Source organism: Acinonyx jubatus, chromosome C1 (genome assembly GCF_027475565.1).
Source record: "Acinonyx jubatus isolate Ajub_Pintada_27869175 chromosome C1, VMU_Ajub_asm_v1.0, whole genome shotgun sequence".
NCBI lineage: Eukaryota > Metazoa > Chordata > Mammalia > Carnivora > Felidae > Acinonyx > Acinonyx jubatus.
The window spans coordinates 103953533-103981444 of record NC_069381.1 but is presented as its reverse complement, the minus strand read 5'-3'; the positions used below and the strand labels follow the sequence as shown (position 1 = coordinate 103981444).

Below are 27912 nucleotides of genomic sequence, written 5' to 3'. Positions count from 1 at the left end.
AAAAAAGATTTTGGGTGGGGCAGTTCTTTCACTGTTATTAAAGAGTGTATGAAAATATATGCTTAATAACATCTCTATTGGATTGGGTGGGTCAAATGGCACTAGGAAAATATGGCCCCTGACGGCCAAAAATGTTAAATTGTTGTTGGTAAGCCACAGAACGTCCTTTTCTGTAGATATTTAAGAGAGAAAGAAGTCCTTGTGGGAAGAAGGAGGGGAATGGGATAATCTCTGCTGGCTCAAGGAAATCTGTGAGAACAGAAGAAAGGTAACGAGAAGGAGAAATGGAATTGAAGAAACCACAGTATGACGACCCATTTTTCTTTTTCTCTTGCACACGTCTCCACCGGGCAGCCAGCTGTACAAACAACTGTGCCACAAATGAGGGCGGGGCCCTTACTGCTCTTGCAGATTACTAAGCTCCCTCAAAATCTTTAAGCTACTACTGAAGGCAGACAGTTGAGAGTCCCCGTTTTTTCCTCCATCACAAACCCTCCAGTTGCAGACAGCAACATTGTCCTTCAGGAAGAAGAGTCAATGGGGGTAGTAAGCCAAGGTCTTGGCCCGGCGGGGGGCGCTGAGCTCCGCGCTGCCCCCTAGCGGTCACCTCTGTGGCCCTAGCTTCCCTGGGTCCAGCTCCCCAGCCCCAGGTCTTACACCCACCCCCTTCTTCACCTCCTCTCAGTCCCCTCCCCTTCCTCCCGGCCGCATCCCCTTCCTCTTCGTCCCCCTCCCCGAGCTGCCCCCGCTCCGGTGAAGGGGCGCCGCTCAGTCTGCACCCAGAAGTTCGGGGGTGGGCTGGGCGCCGTGCGCCTTCCCACGGCAGTCTCCCTTCCAGCCCTCACGCCCCCCAGAGTACACATCTTCTTCCCCCTCACCTCCTCGTCCGGGACGCTGCCGGCCGCGCTTTCACCGAGCCCGCCAGTTTGGTCCCGTTTCCTTCTCTAGTTAAGACTCCCTGTCACTGACGGTTACTTTTTGGCCTTTTCATATATGCATATTTTGGGGGCCTTTAACCCCCCCTCGTGGAGAAATGGAGGCAACAAGATGGCGGACCCGGAAGTGAAGACTCAGCGAATACAATTTCTGGCGGAGGGATCTGTGAGGAGACAATGACCAGAAAACCCACATTTCCATTAGAACCGAAGAGCGGCGCACCTCCGAGGCTCATTTTTTTTCCACCGATGGCCTTTTGAAGTGGAAAAGCGTGTATCCGAGACGACCCAGAGAGGACTATTTGGCGAGGCGGAGGATTGTTGTTACGTGTCTTACGTGTCGTGTAGTTCCGGTAGGGGGATGGACCCGATGGTTTGTTTTGGCGCCAAGAGGCCGGCGTCGTGCAGAGGGCAAATCGGTATCAGCGTCGATCCTGTACCCTCTTGGTAACTTGTCTGGGGGCCAGCCTTAGGATTGATGGGAAAACTTTCTCTGTCTCAGCCTCCGGTGAAACTGTTGGAGACGTTCCTGGCTTTGTGCTCAAGTTGAGCCCTGGTGTGTGCTCAGAATAGTGGAACAAATAATGGAGGCTTTTTTGAGGGGCCTGGAAGGGCATGCAGCTTGAGTTTGCAAACCCACTTAACGCATTTTACTTACCAGATGATTCTCACCTTCGCCCACCGATCGCCACTACCTAAGGGCAGCGAGAAATCGGGAAAGAAGCCCTTCAAAAGTACGTGAACGTAGAAAAGGACACATTTCGGCTCTACTTTCATTAGATCTTGGCTTTTGTCGGTTTTGGTGGGCCTTTCAAAGCCAACTGTTTTCGCGTCTACCTCCTTTTCTGAACTTGGTAGTGCCATCTTTAAAGTATGGCATACTCCCCAAGTATGATCCACCTTGGTATTTACAGCTTCCCTTTTTTTGAGAGTCAAAATCTTGTTTCATTGCCGTGTGTATCCTTTTATATCTCCTGGCTCATTGCCTTTCGTATAGTAAGGACCCAAAAATGACCAGTGGGGCTTTGTTTTGAATGAGTTGAGTTATAAATAAGCAGATAACGTATTTGGATGACTTAGTTTCTTTTTTTAAGGCATCTATACTGAGATCATTAAGAGCACGGTTCGTGCCACAGATGCCTTCTGAGACATCTAGAATTACTCCCTCAGTATGTTGGTAGCCAATGGTCAAGCAGAAGAGTGGTTGTTTGCATTTCTTCCTAAATAGCTTTGTAATTTTAAGTTGATTTCACCCTTATTGATACCTATCCAACCTGATATTCATCATTTTTAATGTACAAAGGCTACTAAAAGAACTCTTATTGAAAGACAATATATAAGCTGAAGGTGAAAGCAAGGCTAATTTCGGAGATCTATACCGCTTCTCTTTGAAGAGAGAGAAAACTAGAATCCAGGCCTGGGATTGAATGTCTTTATTCAAGAAATGAGAAAATGGCAGCACAGATCAGCAGCAATAATTTTGGAAGGAATGGGGGTACGAGGTGTAGGGTCATAATGTGATTATTTCAAGGTCTCAAGGTAGCTGAGGAACTGTGCCTGAGGCCCATTGATCAGTATTCTCCATTGCAGACGCAGGAGGTGGCAAGACTAAAACACTAAAGGCCAAACCCTATTATGCCTTTTAGAAACAGAATCATACCTTACAAATTATCATAGTACTCAGCAAGATTACATTTTAGGATTTGAAATTGGAGTCATTTCCTTCAGCTAGCGTTAGGAGCAAAGTTGTAAAGTGCAAAGGTTTGAAGGACTACCCCTTTGACAATATAGTTATTTCTGAAACGATTCAATTCTTTCCCTTATTTTCGTTTTCCATGAGGTATTATCACCTCTTGTTTTATACCTTTCATTACACCCGATTTCTCTGAGGAAAAGAAGGTATTGTAAGGAGCAAGATCCAACAGCGAGACTTAACACCTTAACAGCCTTTTAGAAATCCTACTGTCTCATAGTAGATAATCTCAAAGCTTCCAGGGTTTTCAGCGACTGTTGAAGAAAGATTTGTGTTTACCGATCTGGAGCAGGATATTAGGTTTGAGCAATCTCTGAAGAAGATTAAAATGAAAAAAAAAAAAAATTGTCCCCCATTTTGAACTACTATACTACTCTCTGGCGCCCCCCACCAGGCTTCTTTCTGGAATTAGTGTCTGGGGGGATAACTTTGGGGCTTAAGGGCTTTTGAGAAAAACTGATAACATAAATAAATAAATAAATAAGTAAGTAAATAAATAAATAATAAATACAACACAACTCTGGCAGATTCATCAGCACCACCTCAACACCATAGAGGGGAGAGAGCAAGATTCACAGGACAAAGGGTGGGAAGGGAGGGGCTTGCAAGGGAAGACAGGGCAAGGTGGTGGAGAGAGGAGTCTTGGGCTTAAAGCAAGTCCAATTCGAAGGAGTGGATGCTGGCAATGGGAGCTCTCCAGAAGTTGAAGGTGCTGTACTCCAGGAGGGCATCGCCTTCGGAGTGTTTCTCCTGTTCAACTCCAGTTGGTTGCCCAGTCATCTTGCCAGCGCTGCTGTCTTTGATCTTGTAGGTGGATGTATCTGACAGACCCAGGCCTTCCAGCTCCGACAGATCCAGCTCTGGAATGGGCATCCTCCAGAAAAGAAAGGAGCTGTACTGGCTACTCACAGGGTCCCTCATAACTTCCTAGAAAGGAACCAGCTGTTAGTCCTCATTCTATAGCAACCTCTTCATGGCCCACGGCCTTTCCTTAAAAACTTCACAGGGGCACCCAGGTGGCTCCTTCGGTTAAGCATCCAACTCTTGATTTGGGCTCAGGTCATGACCTCACTGTTCATGAGACGGAGCCCCCCCCCCCCCCCCCCCCCCCCCCGCATTGGGCTCTGCACTGACAGCACAGAGCCTGCTTAGGCTTCTCTTTCCCCCTCTCTCTGCCCCTCTCCCACTTGTATGCACGCCCTCTCTCTCTCAAAATAAGGTTAAAAAAAAAAAACTTATAAAAAAAGAAACCTTAAAAAAAAAAAATAAAAACTTCCCATTATCATTTGCCTCTGTACGTGATCCAGATTTCCTAGGACAAGCTTTGGGAACCTTTCCTTTATTACTATTTTCTACCATTTCCTGCCTTCTCCCATCTTGGAAGGACTTATTCACTGCCTAATGCTTCAAGTCAATCTTGGGTCTGGTTTTCAAGGCTTTCTAGAATTTGGCTCATCCTTCCTAGCCATGGTACAGTCTCTGCTAGTTATGCTCATTTCTGTCTTGCTTAACTTTGTCTACTCTCCATCTTTTGTATTTATTATTATTTCTTTTACGTACAAGATCATCGGTTTACTATAAAAGGATACAACTCAGGAATGGCAGATGGAGGAGATACACAAGGCCAAGTACAGGAAGAGGGCGCAGAGCTCCCATGCCCTCTCCAGGTGCTCCACTCTCCCCACATCATGTGTTTCCACCAACCTGGAAAGCTCCTCTCTGCTCTCCATCTTAAAATACCACCCAAGTTTCAAGACTACCAGGAGTCCCTAGAAGAATTCAAGTCCTTAGAGAAATCATTCCCCTGAATTCTTATGTTTTTAAATACTTGACTTTTTCCTAACTTTGGTTTAATAGGTACCTCTAAAAAGGGCTTTGAGAGAGAGAGAGAAAGCATGAGCCAGGAAGGGGCAAGAGAAAGAGGGAGACACAGAATCTAAAGCAGGCTCCAGGCTCTGAGCTGTCAGCACAGAGGCTGATGCAGGGCTTGAACCCATGATTGTGTCCTGAGCTGAAGTCAGACGGTCAACTGACTGAGCCACCAAAGCACCCCTAATTTTCTCTCTTTATCCATCCATAACTTGCCACTCCCATCTTTTAGCCCACAGGTCAGCCTGAACAGCCTGTATTTATAGTTTTCTCTAGCCTACCTCTCCTTCAAAACAAAGCCCAGGTAGGTGCTGAAAGAATTTTCCTATGCTATAACAAGACCTTGATTCTCTGATCCTAATGCTAGAATTTACCTGAGAGCAAATGGATTGGGAATTCCAAGTAAGGAAAGTAAGAGTTTAGACCGGAAGGAGAAAGTCCTTTGACAGAATTCAATACTTTTCTATGCTCTAACAAGTACTCCTATCATCTTTTCCCACCCACACCCTGATGTTATAGGACTAGTATGCCTCCTGCACCCTGCTGGTTACTAGCCAAGAAGGGGCAAAAGCATTAGTTGAAATGTTCCCAAAGAAGCAGAATGAACATTCCACTGCCTCCAAAAATAGAACCCCCATTTTAAAAGGCCTTCCTCCCAGTACACTCCATTGGCTCCTACCAGGCCTGAGGCTCCTAAACAGTGGCTTTAAATAGGTTCCCAACTGCCCCCATATAATGTGTTAGGCGAACATGAGAACCACTGCACTACAGGAACTATAACCACATATAATGTGAACTGTCTCTACTGAGCCAGAACAAAAAAGCCTTAATCTAGAGCACAGTTATGTGTGAGTGTAGGGGCTTTAGGACTGGTGAGTGGGCAGACCAGGATGTTTTTAATGTTAAAAGCCAGTTCTCAGTTGCTCTTTTTCTTCTGAGGTTCAGGCTCCAAAATAAACCCTGGGAACTGAGCATTACTCAGCAGAGAAATTGCTTAGAAGGAAGGTTATGTGGGGACTGGAACAGGGTGGGGGAGGGTGCTGGAAAGGTGAGGTCATCATCCTATGATACTCAACTCTGATCATTTCCACAGTAATTTCCAGAGACATGTGCACAGAAAGAGTTACAAAAAATGGTTGGACCTATCAGACTACCTACTCTGGCTTCAGACAGGGACCACCTTAGGATCATCAATGTTATGGACTTCTGACCAGAGACTTTTTTTTTTTTCCTCTTCTTCTTCCTTACTTTTCTTTTTTAACTAAATTGCCAGTTATTTGCCTACATTGCTGGCTTTTTTTTTTTTTTTTAATATCTCCTCCCTTACCAGTCCTCTCCAGATCAAGCTTAGTATAATGTGGGCACATGATAGAGTCTTTAAAAAATAGAATCACAGGGGGGAAAAAATCATAGAATTTTAAAACTAGAAGACATGTTTAGGGTTCCTGGATGGCTCCATCAGTGGAGTGTTTTACTCTTGATCTTGGGGTTGTGAGTTTGAGCCTCATGTTGGGTGTAGAGATTACTTAAATAAATATATTCTGTGCTGTAACATACGGTATATTTTTTTTTAAAAAAAGGAAAGAAAAGAAAACATGTTAGAAATTATCTGCTGACTCGTGAAGCCTTCCAGCCAGTTAGAACATAGGTCTCATTCCCCATCTGGTCTTTGTTGATGTGTTGTACATAGATAGTTGCGTACAGTTTTATATAATCCTATACCAATATTCTCAAAATTTGCAAGAATTCTTAGTTGCTGAAGAACAGATACTCAGTAGATTAGATGTTGACTGTTCCTGTGATTCTGATCTGAATGATGAAAATGCAGAAGACAGTAGAGAGCAAGCTAGAATCTGAGACAGTGAAAAAGCTCTTTGACAAACTGACTCCTTTTCTTAAAACCAGATATGTATAAAAATTGTCTAAACAATCCCAGAGCGTCTGGCAGAGCGTATCTTGCAATAAAAAAATGCTAAAGGAAATTTTACAAAATATTAACTTACAAGTCCTAAAATCTCTAGCTATGCCATGAACTCGGAGACATGTACAGAGAGTACCAAATGCATAGAAAGACACTCATACAAGCATGTATGACATTTAAATTCAAGTCAAGAACACTGACCACACAGAAAATTGCAACTAAAATACCATTCACACTACTCTCATCAGTAAGGAAATCCTGGTGTTTAATATAGTATGGATTTAATTCCCAAGTCTCCAAATTTTGCAGGAGGTCCCTGTTCAGCAAGCTTTCTCTTCCCCTCCCCAACTGTTCTCCATCCATACCTCATCTCTCTTTCCATTTCTTAAAGGGCTTGGACAGTGCCTTGTACCACAATATATGCTCAATAAATCCTTCCAAATGTCCTTCATTTTAAATGAGCCAGATACTTTAGGCAAAGGTAATTTCTAAATATCACCCTTTGTATTCTTAGGGATACATGATTAGCAAATATGTAGTATAAAAAGACACACTGTCTCTGAGCCCCACAGACACACCCAAATACCCTTTGTCTAGACCCTCTGTGGGAACCCAAGGCCTACCTGCCTGACAGGGCCTTGCTGTGTCATGCTGCCACCATTGGGGGGAATGACAGGGATGGTGGTTGGAGGGGATGGAAGCTCTCTGGCATTTCAGTATAAGTGCCTCCCTCATTCTGGTCTTGGATTTCCCTGTTAGCCATGACCTTCCCCCATCTATTCTCACTGAGCTGCAAATAAGCATTCCTTCCCAGAATCTGCTATGTAGCTTTTGTGGGCTGTACTGATTTCAATATAGGATCAGGCAGTTCTCCAGCACAGAGGCCCCCACCTTCCTACCTCAAGCTGCCTCTTTCTTTGGAGCAAAGGTTTGAGATGGGGAGTGGGAGGCTGTTAAACGAGAGGTCAGGATTACTTTCAATATTATGTCATCCCTTCCCCCAAATTCCCTCCTATGGAGGCAAATAAGTTTGGGGTGAAGGCAGACACATCAATGGAACACCACAGAAAAAAAGTTTATATATATATATATATATATACATACATACATATATATATATATATATAGGGAAGTACAGGCTAGAGCAATACAGTAAGACTACAGATTCATCAAAAAACAGGTAAAACAAATTATAGCTTGAAAAGGAAGATGGAGATAACAAATGAAGATAATAGAACACCTAAGACAAATTATAGGCAAATAGATACTTGAAATGAGATAAACGCTGAGAAATAATAATTCTATGTAAATTGTTAGAAATTAATGTCTATGTATTAGAAGGCAATAATGGAAATCTTAGCAAAGGGATCTAAAAAGGTGACCAAAACCTACCCATTGGTCACAGCGCTCCTTGTCTTGAACTGTCCCCGTCTCATCCTTATTAAGGGTCTTCAACCTAACCAGAAGCAGCTGCTCTTTTATCTTTGCAGCCCCTTGCCCCCCTTCCCGCAATTTAGTTTACCTGTTATCAATGAATTACTAGTGTGTTCCCAAGATGGAAGGAGTACCTCGAGGCTCTGGCGTCTGCTCAGGGCTGGAGAAAAAGCAAGCTGTTGGGGCTTTGACGGCTTTGTCTTCTCACTCCCTCTCTCGCTCCAGTGGCTGAGTCTATCTGCTCAGTCTCCCCCTGCAATGCAGCCCCTCCTAAGAAGGGCGGAAGGACTCCCCGCCCCCTCCTTGCCTGACTCGGCTAATTCAAATGATAGGTTCCAGAACACTTCAGGGAGGGAGACAGGATTAAAGCATCTCCGTAGGCTTTATTGGTCGGCACAATTATTCCGGAGCTCTTCCCGCACCCCCCTGCTGCCTGGGGTGCAATGAATGAGTAGTTAATTGTCCCCTAATTTTAGGCTTATGGATTTAAAAAGCTTAACTCTGGATAACAATAGAGGGGTGTCCCTTTATGCCTCAATTTAAGGATTTCGAGTTACGAAATGTTTTATTTTTGAGAATCCGAAAAAAAATCCTCGCCCCTCCCCCCTCCAATCCCTACTCCTGCGACTCGCCTCCGCACCCTCACAATGAGTAAATAAACCTAGCCCCATTCCACTTCGGGGAGAGCACGGGAGGATGGGGTGGGGTGCTTCCACGAATCTCTAAACTTAGCCGGGCCCGGGGGATTTGGGGGCTCCTCTTAGTTTTGCCCCGCAATGCCTGGCGCGCAAGGGGGGACGTGACGCAGCGGGCATCGCGGCTTGGGCGCCCCGCCCCCAGCCCCCGGCCCGCGCAGGGGTGCCAGCCGGCGGAAGCCGCCAGGCCACCTCCCACGGCCCCGTGTGGTGCAGTGCCTCCCCAGTCCGGGGGGGAGCAGTGCGCCCAGCTCCGGGCCGGACGGGTTTCGTAATCGCGTCGCCGCCGTTTCCGCCCCGAGCCAGCCCCACCTCTGCCGGCCCGCCCTCTGCTCTCCCACCGCGCCGCGGAGCCAGCCCGGGAACCCCACACCGGCGGGCACTGCGCGGGAGCCCCCACCCGCGGCAGCCGCACGCCTCGACGCCGAAGCGCTGCAGGTGAGACCGCGGCGGGGGTCCCCGGGCGGTGAGCCCCGCCTGCGTTGCCGGGTGGAGACGCACCGGATGCTGGGGGTGGGGGGGAGGGAGGCTGGGACTGTAGAGATGCAGGGTTGGTGGGAAGAGGAGTGCGTTCCCAGAGAAACAGTCTCCATCCCCGCCCGTGCGGTGCGCAGGCCGTGGCCGCTGAAGGGCAGAGGGCAGGGAGGGACTGGGATGGGGGGGTGGGGGGACGGAGGCCAGAGGGGATAAAGTCTCCGAGACTCACTAACCTCGGCGGTGGCGTGTGCTGTGAAGCACACAGCTGGGTCCTGGGACGGCCAAATCTGAGGCCAAAGCAGCCACGGAAGACAGTGACAGTCTGGAAAATTCACAGCGGGATCCCAGTCCTAGTTCAGCGTTGGGAGGAGCAGAGGATTTCTGGGTAGAGTTGGGGAGTGGACAGCAATGCAGTCCATGGGACTGAGTCTCCTGGGGAGGGAGCTTAGGGCCTAGCTCCGGTTCCTAGTAAGCCCCCACAAGACCTTCCTTGGGGAAAGGCACAGTCGGTACTGGGGCAGATGCCTGTCACTTGATCGAAGAGTGCTGTTCCCCTACTTCCCCGGAGCCCCTCAGCAGCCCTGCGTGTCGGGAGGTCTCCACAAGGAACCAGCTGCAGCACCGGGCTGAGAGCCAGAATTGCCCACTCCATTCTCTCAGTTCTCTTTCTCTTTCTCCAGCTGCTTCTTGTGAAGGCTTGTTGGGCAGCGGGTTGGAGGCCTTGGGGCTGAAGGCAGCGGGACCGGGAAAACCGGTTTGGGGCTAGAACAGGACCCGGGAACTACCTCTGTACATCCTTTCCCACTGGAACCTTTCTCCCATCCCTCCTCCTGCTCACTCCCCCAGTGGTTGGGAAGCTTCTAAGTCCTAGTGTGACCTTGGTGTCTCCCAGCTCCATCGTTCAGCCTTCCTATTTGGGACTCAGGCCCAGTTCTCAATGCTACTAGGCTGTCAGGATATGGCCTTACAGTCTAATGCTGAGTCCTCCTGCTCTCTTCCCAGCCCCTTCCCCTCCACTGGGGGGCTAAAATAGTGGGCAGTGAATGCAGGTGTCTCTTCCTCCTGGGCTTACCAGTTCCGGACTTCATTTTTCCTCAACCCACTCATCTCTAGATACTTTAAAGGAGAGTGGCAGCCCGTTGCTCTTACTTCCTTTTCTGGCCTGTACCCCCTGCCACCACCACATTCACCCTGCCCACCCTTCTCCACACTCCGACTCCCCTGCCAAGTTTCAGAGACCCTTATGTTCTGTGTCCTGGGGAATGGAATTTCCTGGTCACTTCTCATCATCATTGGCCCTTTCGTGCCAAGTCCCACACACACATGCTTTCCCTCCACCCAGCTCTTGCCAGATCCCTGGAAAAGGAACAGAAACGTCCTTGTTCTCTCCACTGCCCCTTTCCCTCCCTCTCCTCTCCCCTCTTCTCTCCTCTTCCCTCCCACCCTCCACTTCTGTCCACTCAGCTGGGTGTTGGGGGAGAGTCCACTCTCTGTAAAGCCTGGCTGGTGGTATTGGGGGTTTCCTCTGATTCTCCATTGTTTTCTTCATTCCCCCGCCTGCAGCCCTTAACATCAACCACCACCACCATTGCGACAAACCCTGTGACTGACTGACTTCCCCACTGACCACAACTCCCCTCTCTGGACAGCTGTGTTCTGATTTCCGCCCCTGTCTCATTACTCCTCCCCTCCAGTGGTGGGAAGGGAAGTAAAGCTCAGGCTCCTAGGTCTTTCTCTCCCCTACAAGCCATATCTTAGTGTTTGTGTGATCTCATCCCAAAGCTATATTAGAAAATCCTCTCAGTTTTTAGAGCGGTCTTGGGTCCAGAGCATCGGGGTTCCAGGTGTGAAGGGGCGGGGGGGGGGGGAGATTCCTATTCGTGCTAGAGTGTAATACTCATGAAGCAGCCCCATTTGGAGTCCTTGAGGCTGCCTGTATCATAGGACTGGGGAAGTGCAGTGAGCCCAGGGGAAACCCAGGTGTGCCCTAGCCTGGCTGGCTGGGAGGAAAAGGGAAGGAAGTTCTTCCCTGGACACTAATGCTGTTGGAAAGTTCCTCATGTCTGGTTGGCTGGTGAAGCTTGGGAATGGAAGTGGAGAGGAGGGAGGAGAGAACAGGTCACAGCATGAGAGTAGGAGGCAGGCGGGGAGGCCTGAGGCCCCATGGGGGATGAGGCAGAGCAGAGCAGCACTGCACGATGGGACATGTGAAGAGGGTGGGGAACTGGAGAAAGACGCCTTGTGGGACAGAAGATACCTGGTACCTGTGTCCCTACAGCCTGTACACAGATCATCTGTCCAAGGCACACACGCAGGAATCCTGGCCGTGCCACATATGTGCACGCAGAGGTGCACATGCAGGAGTGTGGTGTATACAGCCTTCGGGAAAGATCTCAAGGTCGAGTAATAAAGGAGCTGTTGAAGGGAGAGGTTGGATCTCAATTGAAGGAAATGAGGAGGAACAAGGGCAGGGATTAGAGAGGGAAGAAACTCCTCACCATAGAAAGTCTTTCTTGAGGTCCAACCTGCTGCAGTTAGTCAACTACAACCTGGGCAGTCAAGGCCTCTCTTGGTCTTAAAGAAAATCTAGATGTTTAGGGTAAGGTAAGGAAAAAGGGAGGGACAAGGGTGGAGGCCCTGTTTGTGAGAACAAAAAAACCACCATTTCCTCTTAAAGGTCACTTAACTGCCCCTCCCCTTCTGCCCTAAACCCAGGGAGATGGGAGGAGGGACTTGTGGCACCCCCAAAACTGCTCCTTTGTGCCAGTGTCCCTTGGCCCCTCCCATCCTCACCCTAAATGCTTCTATTCCCTGCCTCTCCCTTGGTTCCAGCAGCTCCTCAACCGCTTGGTGCCCTTCTGGTTCTTTTCCTTTCTCTGGGCATCACACTGTGAGGTTCCTGTGTTTGGAGAGGTTAGTGTTGGGTGCAGGACCAGGGTCTTTAAGGGAGAACAAGAAGATCTAGGCTCATCAGGAGGCTTCTCAAGGAGGGGCTGGTGGTAGAGATGGGATTTCTCACCAACTTTCTTCTCTTTTTACTTTTTGCCCATCCAGGTTTCTGGGGCTGAGAAGACATAACCTTGTGCCTGCCTGCTCACCCCAGTCTCATCCTGCTAGTCCCTCAGGGTCTGAGACACTGACCTTCACTGCCCAGCCAAGGGTACCACAGACTGTGCTGTCTCCAGACCTGTCCAGCTGAGTAAACCCGGGTTGTCATTACACCTGAGGGCACTGAGGAGTGGGCAGTCAAAGCACCAGAGCAAGAGCCCTCTGGGGCCTCAGGCAGAGGAGTGAAACTGGAACCATCAGGGAACATGAGTGAATTCTGGCACAAACTAGGTTGCTGCGTGGTAGAGAAACCCCAGCCGGTGAGTCCCCAACCCCCCACCCCCACCCCAGCACACACAGAAGTCAGTTACCGCGTCCTGTGAGGCAGACACAGCACCCAGAAAGCACCCTGCTTGCCTCCCTTTCTGTCACAGTAGTCTCTATGGCCAGGCAGGTGTGCACATGGGATACAGGGGAACTGGGAGACAGAGGAACTGAATAGCCCTAGCTGTCACTTCCTGTTTCTGTCCATTCTGGGAGTTGTAGGTGGAGCTTAATACCTGTCCATACCCCACCCCACCCCCCCCCCACCCCTCCCATTGTTTCCTCATCAGCCAGAGGTGACTTTGATATGTCCTTTCTTTGGCATTCACTCTGCAGGCTCCTGTCATTGTCACCCTGCCTGTGTCTCTCTGTGTTTATATTGTTAGACCATAGTGATTTCCCTGTTGTGATGCCACATACCCTTGCCCATCAGGCCCTTAGCTCTTCCTTTAGTGGTTTTCAAGACCACTAAAAGTGGTTTTCCACACTTCGTGTGGAAGAGGGGGCTTCAGACTTAACTCCCCTGTGTTCTCTAAGCAGAAGAAGAAGAGGAGACGAATTGACCGGACCATGATTGGGGAACCAATGAATTTTGTCCACCTGACTCACATTGGCTCTGGGGAGATGGGGGCCGGAGATGGACTTACCATGGTAACAAGGCAGTGGGGAGAGGTTGATGTGGGATTGCGGCCTAGAACCATTCCCCTTTTTTGAAGTTTAAGCAGGGGACGTATGAATATCGATGGGGAAGTAAGAGGCTAGGATTCTAGTCCTGGTCACCAGCCACATAAACCTGAGACCTGGCATTTCAGGTTTCTGGCCTAAGCTCCCTCATTTTTATAATTAGTAAATTATTCTTTACTGGGACAGGGGATATATGTGACCCCAGAGTTACTTGGAGGGCTTTTCCCCCAAACCAGACCCTTCTATTAGTTAAGAGTTAATAGTCATATTGTGGCCGGGTGCATTAGGACAGGAAAAAGACTGACTGAGCACCCCTGTCCTAAATAATGTCTAATACACTTTTCTGCTCTCAGAACAAGGGAAATAGGCCTGGAGATAGTGAAGGAGTCTTTTCACCAATTGTGAAACTCCGATAAATATGAGAGAGTCCTTTGTGAGAGTCTTATTAGTAGAAGACCCATTTTATCTCATCCTCATGAAAGTCAGTATGAAGGGAGACACTGAAACTTCCCTTGGAAGAATGGTGGTTGGTTTTAACCTTTTCAGATTGATTTTTTTTTTTTTTTTTGCCGAAGCAATGGGGTCCGCCTCTTCCATGGAGAGCACAGGGGAGATCGCTTCCTGTGTGATATCAAGACAGGATGAGGGTCTCACGTGTGCTTTTTCACAGACAGGTGCTGTCCAGGAGCAGATGAGATCCAAGGGAAACCGAGACAGGCCATGGAGCAATTCTAGGGGCTTGTAGCTCCGACAGGAATGGTAAGTAACTAAGGACACCCATCCAACATCTCCAGCCCGATAGCACATCCTGACGCCCCACCTCAGAACCCCGATCCCCTGAAAGAATGGGAGGTGAGAGAAGCAAGTATTAGGATGGGGGAGTCAAGAATGGAGGACCCAGAAGGGCAGAGAGACAGCGAGGCACAGACAGATAGAAATCGAGAAAAGAGCATGCTGCGGAAATAGCCGAGAGTCTACACTAGGTGGTGCCTTACCCCTAAGGCCTCAGTTTTCCTTGAAACTAATCCTCCTTCTTCAATTTCTTTTTAAATCAGGTTCTGCTGTCGAAGCCTCCACTCCATGTCCAGCCCAGAAGAGATGTTGCTCCCTCCTAGAACCAGTGACCCCCGGGTCCCTCTTTTCCCTATCTGCCTATTAGTGCCTCAGAAGGCTTGGGGGCTGGACTCCCTCTATTCCCTCTGGCTATAGCCCCTCCTGGAGATGGGGTCAAGGCAGCAGGACTGACCAAGTGACTACTGGTTGGCCAGAGGAGCTCAGCTGAAGCCCTGGACACTCTCAGATCTGAGATAGGAGTTTTCTGGGAACCCAGGATAAGTTCCCTTCTCCTGAATGACGGTCTAGGTGCCATCTGTTTTAAACTCTTAACCTGGAACTCCTTAAATGGGGTAGGTGAGTGAGATTCCCAAAGCTGAAGCCAGCTTTTTGCTGAGAAGCTCCTTACCTGCCCTTCTTCTTCCTCCTGGAATGAACTGAAGCAGACGTCAAGCAGGGAGAGGAGGGGAGGGTGACCACTGCTGAGTCTACTCTTTCTCTTTAGATCTCAGACTTTAAGCTCACAGCCCCTCAGTATCTCTCTGCAACTACCAGGGTCTTTCTCTAATTAGGCCTCTAACCCTGTTTCTGTAGCATTGTGAGTCCCCCAACATCTTTAATTAAAATTTTAAGATGCGTTCTCTTAATGACCTCCCTCCTTCTACTACCTCTACCCTTGACCCCATCCCCACTAGGAACGTTTTTGTTTCCCATTGATTAAGACCTAGGTTAGAGGTGGATCTTAACCTGATGGTATTCCATTTAACTCTTGGGGACCTTGCCTGCCCTCTGCCAATCTCCCTGCTGGCCCAGGTGAGGAGAAAGAGGGATCTGGAGAGAAACCCAGAATGTTGCAAGACTAGGAGGTAGGTCTCTGAGTGGACCTCCAAACCACTGAAGATGGGAGGAGTGGTTGGTTGAAAACAATCGTCTGTAAGTTTAGGGATCTTCCAGTCCTTACCACATGGGAGTGGGGACACCTCTAGTGCATGGATTCTCAACCCAGACACTTTTGACATTGGGTTGGGTAATTCTTTGTAATGGGGGACTATCCTGTGCATCCTAGGATATTTAGTAGCACATCTGGCCCATCCTAGTTACGACAACCAAAAATGTCCAGGTATTGCCAAATGTCTCCCCCCGGGGGCAAAAATCACCCCTAGTTGAGGGCCACTGCTCAAGAGTCCAGGTATCTCTCTGTAAAGTGTTTTCCTCACCCTACACCCATTTCATTATTCATCTGAAGCCTGAGCCATAGATGAACTAGGCCCTCTGGAAAGCAGGCTCAACGGGGCCGCACATCATCTCTAAAACAGGCTCTTTATTCAGGGTATTGCTCTGCTCACATGGGTTCATGTCTCCGGTGGATGCGATGCCTACTACCCTTCTCTGTTCTTGTTTGTGGAGAAGGGGTTCCTGTAGTATGGAGGCAGGAACAGGGTTTGGTGAGATTGGGGGAGGGAGGGAGAAGAGGCAATAGAGAGAGCCACAGACACCCCGGTGTGTCCTCTGCAAACTTTAAGCTCTCTTTCTGTGCCCTGGTCCTAGAACCAGATACGAATAAGACTCAGGGAGTTTCGTCTGAAGACCAGGTCCCACTCCCCATCTGGCTGAAGAGTCTGCTTTAGGTGGGAAAATAATGCAGGAACAGGGTCTTTAGGCAGTTTGTTTTCTCAGGTGTTTCTTCTGTCCCCTTCCTTGCAGGGTGGTTAGGAAGGCAGGACAAAACCGGTGAGCTCCCGCCTGCTCAGAGACTGAGAGGGTGGGGGTCTCTCATTAGCTCCGTAACAAGCAGCATCCTGTTTGATGGTGATGGGATCAGGAATGTGGGAACTAGGATCCACTCTGCTGAGTCCACCATCCATCCAGCGTGCCCCTCCTCTAGTGACAGGTTCTAATTGTGTTTCCATTTCAGTGTATTTCCTGCCCTTTTCAGGGTCTAAGATTGGTCATACATTCCCAATTTACTGTTCAAATCTAGCTAGTTGCTCTGAAAGTAGCTCATCTTGTCCTAAAGTAGCTTAATGGCCTGAGGGTTATACTCAATCTGAAGGGTTAACAGGATAGGGTAGAAAGATGGGGGGGCTCGTGGACTCAGGACACCCTGATCTTTAGCCTTATTCTGATGTCTTTTCTTTGGACACAGTCTTCTTTGGTGTTCTTTTGCCTTTAGCTACCTTTTCTAATGTGTATGCTACCATCACTTTAACAATATTTAAGAGTGATGGCAATGGGTTCAAGAGTCATAATTTATATTAAAAATGTGTTGGACTTTTAACTACATTTTTCAAATAAAAAACGTGTAAGCAAAATAGTCGCAGAGTGATCACTACAGGTGTGTGTTGGGTCAAAGGATAGATATGGTTGATGTCACTCCTAGGAAGTAGCCGACATGGAATTCTGTGCCAACATCACCCTTTCCAAGGAGAGAAGGCCAAGTACTGTGAAGATAAGAAGACTACCATCCTTTTCCAAGAGCTCACCTCCTTGTTCTTCCTGTTCCCTCTTCTTGGCTTTCATCTGAGATTTTTCATCTTTAAAAAATCACTAAAAACTTGGGAAAGGAGGAAGAGGAGCAACATCAACATTTTATCCTGGGGTACGGGGTGGGGGTGAAATATGCTGGAGGACAAGGGAAGGGATCAGGCCTGATGGTGTTAGGTACACAGTTCAGTTTTAAGGTTGAAGAGATTTCTGGCCTCCACCCTCAGATACGTCTGTAAAGAGACACAAGACCAATATTTTTTCTAATTTTTTCTGTACTAAAAATATCCAGTAGGTTCTGGGATTGAAAGGGTGGGGAGGTTGAGATGCTGACACCTTCTCTTGAGGACGAAGTGGCCATTACCTGCGGTTTCTCTCTAGCTGGGTAAGAAAACAGAAGAGAAGAGGGGAAATGTTAGAACCACATCTATGTTTTCCCTTCCTTGCTTCATCTCCCTCGCCCCATAAGCCCTCATTTCCTCAACGCTACTGCCCCCTACTTAGGCTTCTTTATATTGAATCATTGGTATTGGATACCCAGGGAGGACAAAAACAAACTTGCAAAATGACTGACCGTATATACTATTTTAGTGTCCTTCCTCTCTCCCACAAAGGTCCCGAAATCCTATCAATTGAGAATATTTTATCAAGTCAATCAGAACCTTTGGTAGTTCATTTGGTAATGCAGAGGACCATCCTTCCCGAAGAATTCTTAAGTTACTGGAAATCATCCCAGGAGTTCTTTGGGATAGTGGTGGTGGAGGGCTTCGGCACTGGTGTCAATGCCCTCCATTTCCTCCTCTGTAACGGAATAACACCTCACAGCATTGTTGTGAGGGTCGATCCAGGTAAAGTGCACATAGTAAGACCTTAAATATTAGCTGTTGTTACTATTAGACTGCATTCATGAGCTGAGAATGATTTATATCTTCCACATCTATTGTCTGCATCTAGAATTGTTGATATACCTACAATCTTCACAATTTGGTCAATAATTCTCTAACGACCCATACATGTTACCCATTAACCAACCAGCAGTTGCCCAAGAAATGAGTGGAATCAATGGCTAACAATAATGTGAATAACTAGTATATTATGAATGAATGACCAAACAGATGACAGTTCATGGAAGCACACCTGCTGGTTGACCCAACAGAATTTTGGATGTCAGGACTTTTCATCAACAAAGGTCCTTGGCTATCACCAAACACTTACTGGTTGCATCTCTGTGAACACTGAAGACAGACTGTTCCAAATATCCTCCAGCCCAATCCGGACTCGTCTCCAAAAAGCAAGGGCTGGACTGGGGCTGGGGCTGGGGCTGGGGCCAAAGAAGAGGAAGGGGGTGGGTCTGAGTCTAGAGCTGAGGGGCGGTATGGGAGTGGTAGTGGTGGTGGTAGTGGTGGTGGTGGTGGTGGTGGTGGTGGTGGTGGTCTGAGTGGTGCAGCTGGTGTCAGGGCAGAGACCAGTGTCCAGAGGGCACTCCTCCCTAAGCCGGTTGCAGGGACACTGCTGGTAGGTACAAGGCCGGTGCTCTGTGTGGAGTTGGCTCAGTGCTCCAACTCGAAGGCGCCCGGAAAGGCCTTGCAGCCTGCCTGCCCTGGACCGGCTCATGGTGCCTGACCTGCAGTGACAGTGCCATGGGCCCCAGGGCATGAGAACCAGCCGCAGGTCCTCTGCTGGCGGCATGGCTGTTGGTGAGGGGTGTGGCCACCGTCTCGGGGTGGACCCTGCTGTTGACCACTGGCTCATGGTACTGTCGGGATGAACCAAGTCCTCAGTGGACATCCACGTGTTGGCCCGCTGGTCTGAAGAAGACATCCTGATCTCGGGCTCCTGGGTATTTGCTTTAAACCTTGGGTTGGGCATCCTCGCCGTATTGGAAGTCGCTCGGAGAGCCTCTCCGCTCACATTACTCTTTCTGGCGTTGATCACAACCCCCTCTTCCAAAGACTCATCTTCCTCCGGCGATGACACAATTGACTTTCTGACGCCTGTGGCCACCGTGGAGGCCAAAAGCTCGGCCGCGGCCGGGCCTGCCAGGCGGTCGGCACGGGCCACGAGGTCATCCTCGTCCTCCATTGTTACCCTCATCTTCTTGGGAGCGCTGGTCCGGGGGGTGGTCCGGTAGTTGCGGGACATCGGGACCCCAGAGCGGAAACTTACCCGCTGCGACTCGGTGGAAGTCAGGCCTTGGGCCCCCGCCACCCGGGGCCCCAGACTCAGCAGCAGGGCCCAGAGCAGCGCGCCGGCGGCGGGGACCATGGGGCCGGGCAGTGGGCGGCTGAGGAGGAGGCCAGCGAAGGAGGCCGGGTCTCCCACCTCTTCCCTCCCTTCCACTCTCTACCCAGGGGGTCGTTGGAACCGAGGCCCGTGGGGTTCCTACCGCGCGCCACGCCCCTCCCCCAGGCCCTCTCGGTGCAGCCCGAGGGGCTGAGCTAAAATCCCAGGAACTCCAGCAGCCAGAACTCCTGCGGAACCAACAGACGCAATTGTGACGTGAGGGCCTGGTCAGGCAGTGCACTTCCTCGGAGCCGAGCTTACATCGTGCATCGCAGTTTATTAACCGCTACGGATCTGAGTTTACGAGACAGGACGAAACTACAGGCTTTGAAAGCGCTCCTTCCCAGGCTCACAGGCAGCAGACATGACGAAGAAGGAAACAGCGGTTCTTCAATACGTAGGGAGCTGACTCCTGGTCCCCCAACAGACGGGGTGGGGGTGGGGGGCTTGCCGCGGTCAGTTATGCCCCACCCACCCTGAGCTTCACAGGCGACCAGGGGCTCCCATTTGAAGGGGGAGGAAAAGAGGACACTCAGTGAGATGCAGTTATTTGCCCAGGGTTCTGCAGCCCAAGCAGGACTAAAACCCACAGCCTTGCCCTTTCCCATACAAGACACCCCTTAATGCACCCCTACTGCTGAAATGATGTGTCGCCTCCCCCCCCCCCCCCCCCCCCCCGCAGATCAGGTTCCGGACCTCAGAACTTTGAAGGTAGGGTTATGAGAGGAATGACACCCCAATGATATGTGAAGGTCCAGTGGCACTAGGGTTGAAGATGAGGTGGTTTAGGAAGCAGCCCAGATATTTCAGGGTTAGGGCATAGGCAGATCAGTATCTTTGCTTGGTTCTAAGGTCCTTGAGTCCTGTCTTATACTAGGTGCCTCCTGAGCCATGGAGATTCCTGTCCAGCCTAGGAGAGAGAGAAAAACAAAAAGGTGGTACAGGAGCAAGACCTGGATTTTACCTACTGGTTTGGGGAGAGAAGCCAGAGAATTGAAGGAGAAGATCTGGTGCTGGTCAAGCTGGAGGTCCCCTAGGACCTCCCCCCAACACATGTTTTCTCCTTTGCACTGCCAACATATCCCTTCTTGACCTCTAGAGGTGATCTCAGTCTCCTCTAAATTCGGTGCTGTGAATATTCCTTTATTCTTGGATGCCTCAGCACTTATATGTATCGTTTTTTATTTAGTTCCCCTGCATCTCTCCCAAGGCATTAAGAAAACGGGAATTGGCTTTATATGTCCCACCCCCAACTTTTATCCTTAAGCTCGGAACTCACTGTCTGACAGCTTCAGGGATGTGAACCTGATCCAAGGAGATGAGTTGGGCCAGCTCTCGCAGGCTGTTCAGAAAACGGATCTTTCGTGTGAACTTGGAACTGAAAAGAGAGGATAAGCCAAGTGTGTGTTGTACTGGGAAGAGGGCTCCTGGAGAAGCTTACAAAGGGACATGTGACAAGTATAGCATGGTTAAGGCTAGAAGGAGCCAGGGTGGGGCAAGATCTTCTTAATCTTGATTTTGAAAATGGGAGCGGGTCCTGGTCCCCAAAGCTTATACCTGATGAAGGGTCGCAGCAGTGCCAAGAATGCCTTCACATACCATGTGGTGTGGACAACGACCAGGCCACGCAGGTTTTTCCGGAGGCTGCAGAATAGGAGATTGTTCTGTTCTCCCACCTTCATTCCAGAAAATCAGGTGGAGCTATCTTCTGTGCTTTCACTTCTGCAGTTTCTAGATTTCTCTGGCAGTTGGGGCTAGTCCCTGCTCCTCGGCCACAGTCTGAGCCCCACCCATCATGTTTAGCCCTGCAAAGCTCCTCAGTTTTATTTCTTTTTAAATCTTTTTTTTTAATGTTTATTTATTTTTGAGAGAGAGAGAGAGAGACAGAGTGCAAGCAGGAGGAGGGACAGAGACAGAGGGAGACACAGCAGAATCTGAAGCAGGCTCCAGGCTCTGAGCTGTCAGCACAGAGCCTGATGCGGGGCTTGAACTTGTGAACTGTGAGATCATGACCTGAGCCCAAGGCCAGAGCTTAACCAACTGAGCCACGCAGGTGCCCCAAGGCTCCTTGGTTTTAGGAATCTCTTGCCAGAACTCTTCAGCCTGGAGTCCTCCTCTGCCCCACCTCCCTCCTGTGCCCTACCCTTGCCTAAGTCCTTGGTGACTCCCCTGTCCCCTCCCCTTGTGACGAGGACAACTGACAGAACTCCAGGTGGAGGAAGGCCAGTGGGGGGGAGGGGGGAAGAAACAAAAAGAAAAAGTGAGCAAAGGGAAGATGGGGGAAAGAGAGGAGGAAAAGGGAACATCGCATGGAACAAAGCCTTACGGGTCAGGGAAGCAGGCAGAGAAGAGAGGCAGAGACAGTGGCTCCTGGGAAGTGAAATAAATGGTGAGATGGTGACCAAAGGGAGCACCTTCTGTGTGCCAGGCAACATGCCATGCTGATTTATTTGATTTTCACACGTGCGCGATGGCGAAGGTATTCTTGTTGCTGTTCTGCAGAGAAGGAAATGGAGTCCCAGGGAGGCTAAGTGACTTGCCCAAAGTCATACAGCAGGTAAATGGGAAAGGCAAGATCTGCGACTAGATTTCCCTGACTCCGAGAGAGGACGGAAGACAGGGGAGGCCTGGAAAGGGGTGTAGAGGGACAAGGTGAAGAGGAAGGGGCTACGTGGAAGAAGAAAGAATGGAAAGAGGGAAAGAGAAGGCACAGAGAGAGTGGCAGCCCCGCTGCCCCGTGGCTCACCGCCGGTCCAGAGCATGGTAACACTGGCGCATCCAGCCCAGAGGTGGGACCTGGGCTCTAGTCGTGCCTCCGCTAAAGTGGACAAGCAGGTAATTTTCAGCTACCAGCAGCTCCAGAGTTCCCACCATATACCTGGGGGGCACACAACTGTCAAGGAAGGGACATGCTTCAGGATGTGGGGTGTCGGGGGGACATGACTGTAGACTTTCCAGTCAGCTGCTGATCACAGGGTGTTCTTGTTGTTGCTTTTCCCTCCCAACATCCACCCTGGGGCCCTTCAGGGCTTCGGACTCACCTGAACAAGTGCTCCATGACATAGGTATAGTTGGGGATGCTGCTGCTGGGTAGGTAACAGGAAGCAAAGACAATGACAGCATTGAGGCCATCACCATGGTAACCTGGAGAGGACAAAGGGACCATTTATTCAGTCAACAGCTACACATTGACAGTACATCTGTTTAGGTTGAAGGACTCTGAGGGTCTCTGAAAGTTACAGGAAGGATTTTGTACCCAGTAACTGAGTTTCCAACTCAAGCCTTTTATTCAGTAAGTCACAGTTCTTACCCCTCCACTTATGGTAGTCATTACCTCCATGAGAGAGGACTTTCTTATAGGGCTCAATGACCGTCATGTCCACTCGCTGTTCCCGCTGTCCTGTTCGGAACACTCTCCAGTGACGACCATCTTCTCCAGCTACATCCCACACACAACCCCGGCCCAGCCTTTCTGCTGCTTCATTGGCCCCCAGACCCTCTGCACGGGGCAGCTCATCTAAAAGAGAGGGATGGGGAAGGGTCCATAAGGCATGGTACATACCTTCAGTGTCTTGTAACTTCCCCAGGTTCTTAGAGTTGATTACTCCAACATCTCATTCCTCAGTGTTTTCCAGGACTCCAGCCCTAGTTTGTCCAATCAATACAACCGCTTGCTGGTTTCTATTTCCTGTGACTCATGATCCTCACTTTTTCACTAGACACTGGCCTTGAGGTAACCCTGCACTATGGTAGGTCCATGGCCCTTGCCAGTATTAGTTTTTTTCTAGATTCTTCTTTCCATGCTTTTCCTTGGGTGAGCTCATCTCTTCCCATGTCTTCAATCACCACCAGTAAGGTGATGATTCCAAATTTGCCTCTCTAACCCACACGTCTCTCCTAACTCCAGACCCATGTCCCTAAACGCTTAGAGTGGACATCTCTAGTTTGTGTCATCTTCAAGTCACCAGACCCAGCTGTAAGTCAGACTCATTCTCTTCCTCCTCTCTCCCATATTTCCTTTTTTTTTTTCTTATTTTTGGGAGAGCACAAGTAGGGGATGGGTAGAGAAAGAGGGACAGATGATCTGAAGTGGGCTCTGCTTTGACAGGCTGACAGCAGTGAAGCTGACGTGGGGCTCGAACTCATGAACTGCAAGATCATGACCTGAGCCAAAGTCAGACACTCAATCAACAGAGCCACCCAGGTGCCCCAGCCATATTTCCTTTCTTGATGACTACATCCATCTAGCTGCCTGAGAGAGAAAACTGATGTCATCCAAGATTTTCTTCTCTGTCAGTGCTCAAGCCAGCTGGACCCCATATCTTCTTCCATCTATCTCCATTATATTCTCTTATTATTCTTTCCACTATTGCTGTCCCGATTCAGGTTCTTAGCATTACTCACCTGGCTTTAGTGCTAACCTCTTAACTGGTCTCCTTGCCTCTAGTTTGTTTACTTCATTCCACCTTCTACCCCCTTGCTACAGCAAGCTTTGTTTTCTACCCTACCTTTCTTATTCAAATGGCAATATACCATATCCAGCAATTCTGCATGATACTTCCATAGCAATGGAAACAGCCGCTTCATCTTAAGAAATTGTTGCCTAGTATTTAGTATTCCATTGCATGGACACACCGTATTAGATTTAATACTCGACTGATGGACCTTTAGGTTGTTTCCAACCTCTTTAGAGCCGTCAAATCTGATCATGTTACTCCCTTGATTAAAACCATTCAGTGCCTTTTCATTGCCTACAGGATAAAATCTAAACTCCTCAGTATGGTAGCAAGGACCTCCATGATTTGACTCTTGCCAACTTAACATAGCACTCTGATTCAGAAGCTCAAGTGACAATTTGGACATGTGGTTGGCATCTGAAGTCCAGGGCAATCCTGTAGGGGAGCCCTTAACCTGTGGGGTCTGTGCTGACTCCAGTCAAGCAGCATGGCTGAACTGTAAGACACCCTTTTGATGTCTGGAGAAGTGGAGAATTGGTTGGGGTGGGGAAAACCCACACATCTGGTGTCGGAAGTGTTGTGAGTAGAGAAGAAACAAAGTTTTCCTTAATATCAAAATAGTCATGCTTAATACTTTGAATTCTCCAACATGCCACGTTCTTACCCAACTTGTTTCTTCCACCTAGAGTGCCTCCCCAGCTACCTGATAAAGGCCAGCTCAGAATCACCTCCTCTGTGAAGTCTTTCCTAATGTTTCTCAGGCAAGAATTGACCTTGTTCTCATCCCTGCTGACCATAACCTATACATATGTAGACCATAATCCTTAACTATATTTATTTGCATAAAATATGTATATTTTAATTTCCTATTAAACAGAGAATTCCCTGAGGATAGGACTATCTTATTCATCTTTATAACTCAGTTCTTGCTCAGTAATAGCATGTAACACTCACCGGATAAAATTTTCCTTAATAAACAAAGGACCCTCCCCACCCCTCTACTGATGACTCTCGCATGGGATCTATAGGCTCTAGCTTTCTGTTCTGAGGAAAGTAATTTTGCTGACCTTATCACTTGGTCCCCACATTATTGCTTCTAACTTTAGTCTGATTAAATCCATCCTGAGCTGCTTTAACTCTAGCTTCTACTCCTACCAGCTCTAGCCTCAGGTTTCTTTCCCACCTTCCCATTCAAATTCATGTCCACTGTCCAGCTGCTCCGAGTCTGAAGGTGTCTCCAGTTCGTCTACCTCCAGGTCAGAACTGCCATCAGGAGAGGAAGGTTCGGAATGAGTGGGAGAAGCTCCACGGCCTCCAGTCTCCTTAGTCAGATTCAGCTGCAACTCTGGGGCAGAGAGACGCTTACGCATGGGGCGTGGGCTACACAGGGCTAAAGTGCTTGGTGTACCTGGGATTGGGAGAAAGGAGAAAAGAATAAAAAAGTATGTGTGTGTTGGCAAGAAGAGATGGAATTCCTGCATATAGAAGTAGTGAGATGGGGTAAATTCTAAAGAAGAACTAACATGGGACATTGGGGAAAAGAGAAGTAGAACTGTGATGGGATGAGGGCAGCAGTCTGGGCTAGAATCAAGAACTTGAGGCCTACTTTTTTTTTTTTTTTAATGTTTATTTATTTTTGAGAGAGAAAGAGCGTGAGTGGAGGAGGGGCAGAGAGAGAGGAAGACACAGAATCCGAAGCAGGCTCTAGGCTCCCAGCTGTCAGCACAAATCCCGACACGGGGCCTGAACTCATGAGCCGTGAGATCATGACCTGAGCCGAAGTTGGACACTCAACCGACTGAGCCACCCAGGGGCCCCGAGACCTATGTTCTAATTTACCAACCTGCCTGTGAGTCTCTCTTGGGATCCTCAGGATCTTCAGAACGGTCACCTTCTTCAGGAAGAAGTCTAGAGGGGAAAGATTCCAAGGGGGAGCAGAAATGAGGGTAACCGCATCGAGCCAGGTATCAGTTTATCAGTCCTCTTGCCCTGCCACGATTTTCTCACCTCTGCCTCCCTCCCCCGCTCCTTCCTTCAAGTCCTAAAGAACATCCCTCAAAGTCCTCACCTGGGGAATCCCTCATCCTGCCACTCTTCCTTCAGCTCCAGCTCCCCGAGTCTCAGGGGTGCTGCTGGCCCTGCTTCAGCATTCTCCCCAGCCCTAAGAGTCCCAGGGGAGAAGAGGTGATCGTGAGACAAACTCGGCAGTGTCTTCAGGGAACTGGATCGTAGGTAGGAGACACTGGAATGAATAGTAATTAAGGTACAGAGCAGAGAGCAGGCCTTAAGAAAACCCTCAGATCTCTTGTCTTCTGGATACTTCTACTACCTCCACCCCTTCCTGGAAACAGATCACCCCCACGGTGGGGTTTTCAGAGCCCAGGGAGGGTGGAATGTAAAGCTAATCGTATCATCGTATTTAACTCTGTGGCCTTGCTCTACCTACACGAGAGTGGTAAAGATATTCCTTGTTACATATGATTGGGTGGAACTTGACAGACCCGCCCAGCTGTCACCAGGCAGGGCTGGGGATGATGGCACCTCGTCAGGCCTGATGCTGGGGAGTGGTCAGGGCAAAGCCTGGCAGAGGTGGAGGGGTGGGGGAAGAAGGTAAGGAGGAAGATTTGCTGGGAGGGAGTACCTGGACCTCAGCTTCTTTCTGGGTCAGCTTTCCTGAGGGCCATTCTGGGGAGTGGATATTAGAAAACACAACAGGCAGGCTTTTCCTTCTTTCTTTCTTTCTTTTCTTTTCTTTCTTTCTTTCTTTCTCTCTCTCTCTCTCTCTCTCTCTCTCTCTCTCTCTCTCTTTCTCTCTCTTTCTCTCTCTTTCTTTCTTTCTTTCTTTCTTTCTTTCTTTCTTTCTTTCTTTCTTTCTTTTTCTTTTAAGCTTATTTTGAGAGAGAGAGAGACAGCGAGCAGGAGAGGGACAGAGAAAGAATCCCAAGCAGGTCCACACCATTAGCACGGAGCCAGATGTGGGGCTTGAACCCACGAACCATGAGATCATGACCTGAGCCGAAACCAAGAGTCAGGCGTTTAACTGACTGAGGCACCCAGGCCCCTCAACGGGCAGTTTTATCAGATACAACACAATAGGGGATTATCCTGAACCCCCAGTTCCTCATTTTCTACCTGAAGCCACCCTACTCCTCTGCAAATTCCTTTTCTTGCAGTCGGGTCTCTTCCAGGAAGCCAAGATTTGCCCTGGTCAGAGCTCACAACTATTCATTGCTTGTTTCCAATCCAGTGGGCCAGATCTTACTTACCCAAGGTCTAACGTCTTTTCTCCCACCTCTTGTGTGGTCCCCATCTTGCCACGTTGGTCTGTCTCCCTTAAATGCTTGCAGCTGTCTTGAGAGTGAGTTGTCCTGGCTCCCCAGAACTTTCGTGGCCTTCTCTGTCTCACTGCTAGATGCTCCTGCCTCCAAGGAAGGCAACCTCGCCTTCAAACAGGTTTTGCCACCTCCCTTTCCCTTCCCAAGGAACAGGTTTGCCCAAGAGAAAAACCCTGCCTATGTGGGGGCGGGCTTTGGAGGAGAGAACATTTTCTAAAATGGCTAGTCTCAGGGGAGTCAAGGAAGGCAATTTGTTTTCCCTTCCAGACTCCTTATAATCTTCTGGAAGCTACTCTTTATTTTTTTTAAAACTTATTTATTTTGAGAGAGACAGAGAGCAAGCAGGGGAGGGGCAGAGAGAGAGGGAGAGAGAGAAGCCCAAGCAGGCTCTTGCAGAGTGAGTGCAGAGCCCGACATGGGGCCCAGTCTCACAAACCATGAGATCATGACCTGAGCTGAATCAAGAGCTGGACCTTAAGCAACTGAGCCACCTGGAGGCTGCTCTTTAAACAAAAAAATAAAAAAAAAAAACCAAAAAGCAAAAGACAGTGGTAAAAAAATATTTTGGTTTTGAGACTATCTTGGCCCCACTTTTTGAGCATAAGCAAGATTGGGAAAGCCATCTTTAGGAGCGTTCTGGGTTCTAGAAGAAGAAACAAATGAAAGGCTGAGGATAAGGAGAGATAGAAGGCTGTCACTCCTCATTCCCAAAAAGAGTTAATGAAGGGAGCCATCCCCTAGAGCAGGAAGAAGGGAGATGCGTCTTGAGGAGACTGAAACCATTATCAGAGGGAAGGGCCTGATTACAGTTATAAAAAGAGACAATGAGACCCCAAACAGGAAAAAAAAAAGTATTTAATACTTTAACAAAATGCAAAATAAGGTACCCGAGTTACAAAACATAAATTCCTTTGGTTCAGAAATCACACAACTATTTTTACCTTCCAATGGCTACAGACATCATCCCCTAAAGCGAAGTCACATCATCCCCCTCTTACTGAAGACGTCATGCCAAAACTGTCACACATCCCACTGTTCGGTGGAACCACTGGCAACTTACATGGAATAGGGCCGTGGGGTAGGAAAAAGGGGAGCAGGTTGGTCTGAAGGCAAAAGGGAGACTCTACACATGCAGAACGAGTCAGTGGGGGAGTGTTCTG

At 48.9% G+C, this 27912-nt stretch overlaps 5 protein-coding genes and 1 long non-coding RNA gene across 23 annotated transcripts in view; 2 read left to right on the top strand and 4 right to left on the bottom strand.

Annotated features, from left to right (window-relative positions):
- GABPB2 (GA binding protein transcription factor subunit beta 2) overlaps positions 1 to 1018 on the bottom strand; it is a 35616-nt gene extending 34598 nt beyond the window's left edge. For 5 of the 7 annotated variants that reach the window (XM_015077582.3, XM_015077593.3, XM_015077600.3 and 2 more), the window contains exon 1: positions 879 to 1018. The gene's annotated coding sequence lies outside the window, so the exon portion shown is untranslated. The remainder of the gene's footprint in view (positions 1 to 878) is intronic. The other 2 variants (XM_015077584.3, XM_053214777.1) reach the window with 1 other exon arrangement.
- Positions 1 to 3170, top strand: part of LOC128313985 (uncharacterized) — a 32745-nt gene extending 29575 nt beyond the window's left edge. Inside the window, exon 2 of the long non-coding RNA XR_008295241.1 lies at positions 177 to 3170. This is a non-coding gene — a long non-coding RNA (uncharacterized LOC128313985). The remainder of the gene's footprint in view (positions 1 to 176) is intronic.
- MLLT11 (MLLT11 transcription factor 7 cofactor) lies at positions 2354 to 12643 on the bottom strand. 5 transcript variants are annotated; one of them, XM_053214783.1, is made up of 4 exons: positions 12504 to 12643; positions 9318 to 9465; positions 8001 to 8165; positions 2354 to 3615 (listed from the first exon to the last, which is right to left on the bottom strand). In XM_053214783.1, exon 4 carries the CDS (start codon positions 3607 to 3609, stop codon positions 3337 to 3339), a length of 273 nt encoding a protein of 90 aa, XP_053070758.1. In that variant the 5' UTR covers positions 3610 to 3615; positions 8001 to 8165; positions 9318 to 9465; positions 12504 to 12643; the 3' UTR covers positions 2354 to 3336. The 5 variants fall into 5 exon arrangements, with proteins under 5 accessions (XP_053070758.1, XP_014933189.1, XP_026912042.1 ...); XM_015077703.3 differs by having other exon boundaries at positions 8001 to 8072; positions 12504 to 12641; XM_027056241.2 differs by lacking the exon at positions 12504 to 12643 and having other exon boundaries at positions 9318 to 10225.
- Positions 8895 to 14829, top strand: CDC42SE1 (CDC42 small effector 1). Its single transcript, XM_027056244.2, has 5 exons — positions 8895 to 9045; positions 12139 to 12452; positions 12997 to 13107; positions 13811 to 13899; positions 14196 to 14829. The coding sequence occupies exons 2-4, from the start codon at positions 12399 to 12401 to the stop codon at positions 13883 to 13885; spliced, it is 240 nt and encodes a 79-aa protein (XP_026912045.1). The 5' UTR covers positions 8895 to 9045; positions 12139 to 12398; the 3' UTR covers positions 13886 to 13899; positions 14196 to 14829.
- Positions 14830 to 16349: 1520 nt separating this feature from the next.
- Positions 16350 to 18942, bottom strand: CC1H1orf56 (chromosome C1 C1orf56 homolog). Its single transcript, XM_027056237.2, has 2 exons — positions 17893 to 18942; positions 16350 to 17058 (listed from the first exon to the last, which is right to left on the bottom strand). The coding sequence occupies exons 1-2, from the start codon at positions 18940 to 18942 to the stop codon at positions 17038 to 17040; spliced, it is 1071 nt and encodes a 356-aa protein (XP_026912038.2). The 3' UTR covers positions 16350 to 17037.
- Positions 18943 to 19217: 275 nt separating this feature from the next.
- BNIPL (BCL2 interacting protein like) lies at positions 19218 to 27034 on the bottom strand. 8 transcript variants are annotated; one of them, XM_027056230.2, is made up of 10 exons: positions 26684 to 27030; positions 25486 to 25659; positions 25261 to 25325; positions 24601 to 24825; positions 22295 to 22477; positions 22002 to 22104; positions 21707 to 21853; positions 20560 to 20604; positions 20240 to 20338; positions 19218 to 19870 (listed from the first exon to the last, which is right to left on the bottom strand). In XM_027056230.2, the coding sequence occupies exons 1-10, from the start codon at positions 26725 to 26727 to the stop codon at positions 19834 to 19836; spliced, it is 1122 nt and encodes a 373-aa protein (XP_026912031.1). In that variant the 5' UTR covers positions 26728 to 27030; the 3' UTR covers positions 19218 to 19833. The 8 variants fall into 8 exon arrangements, with proteins under 8 accessions (XP_026912031.1, XP_026912029.1, XP_026912033.1 ...); XM_027056228.2 differs by having other exon boundaries at positions 20518 to 20604; positions 26684 to 26966; XM_027056232.2 differs by having other exon boundaries at positions 20518 to 20604; positions 25486 to 25578; positions 26684 to 26946.
- Positions 27035 to 27912: the final 878 nt, after the last annotated feature.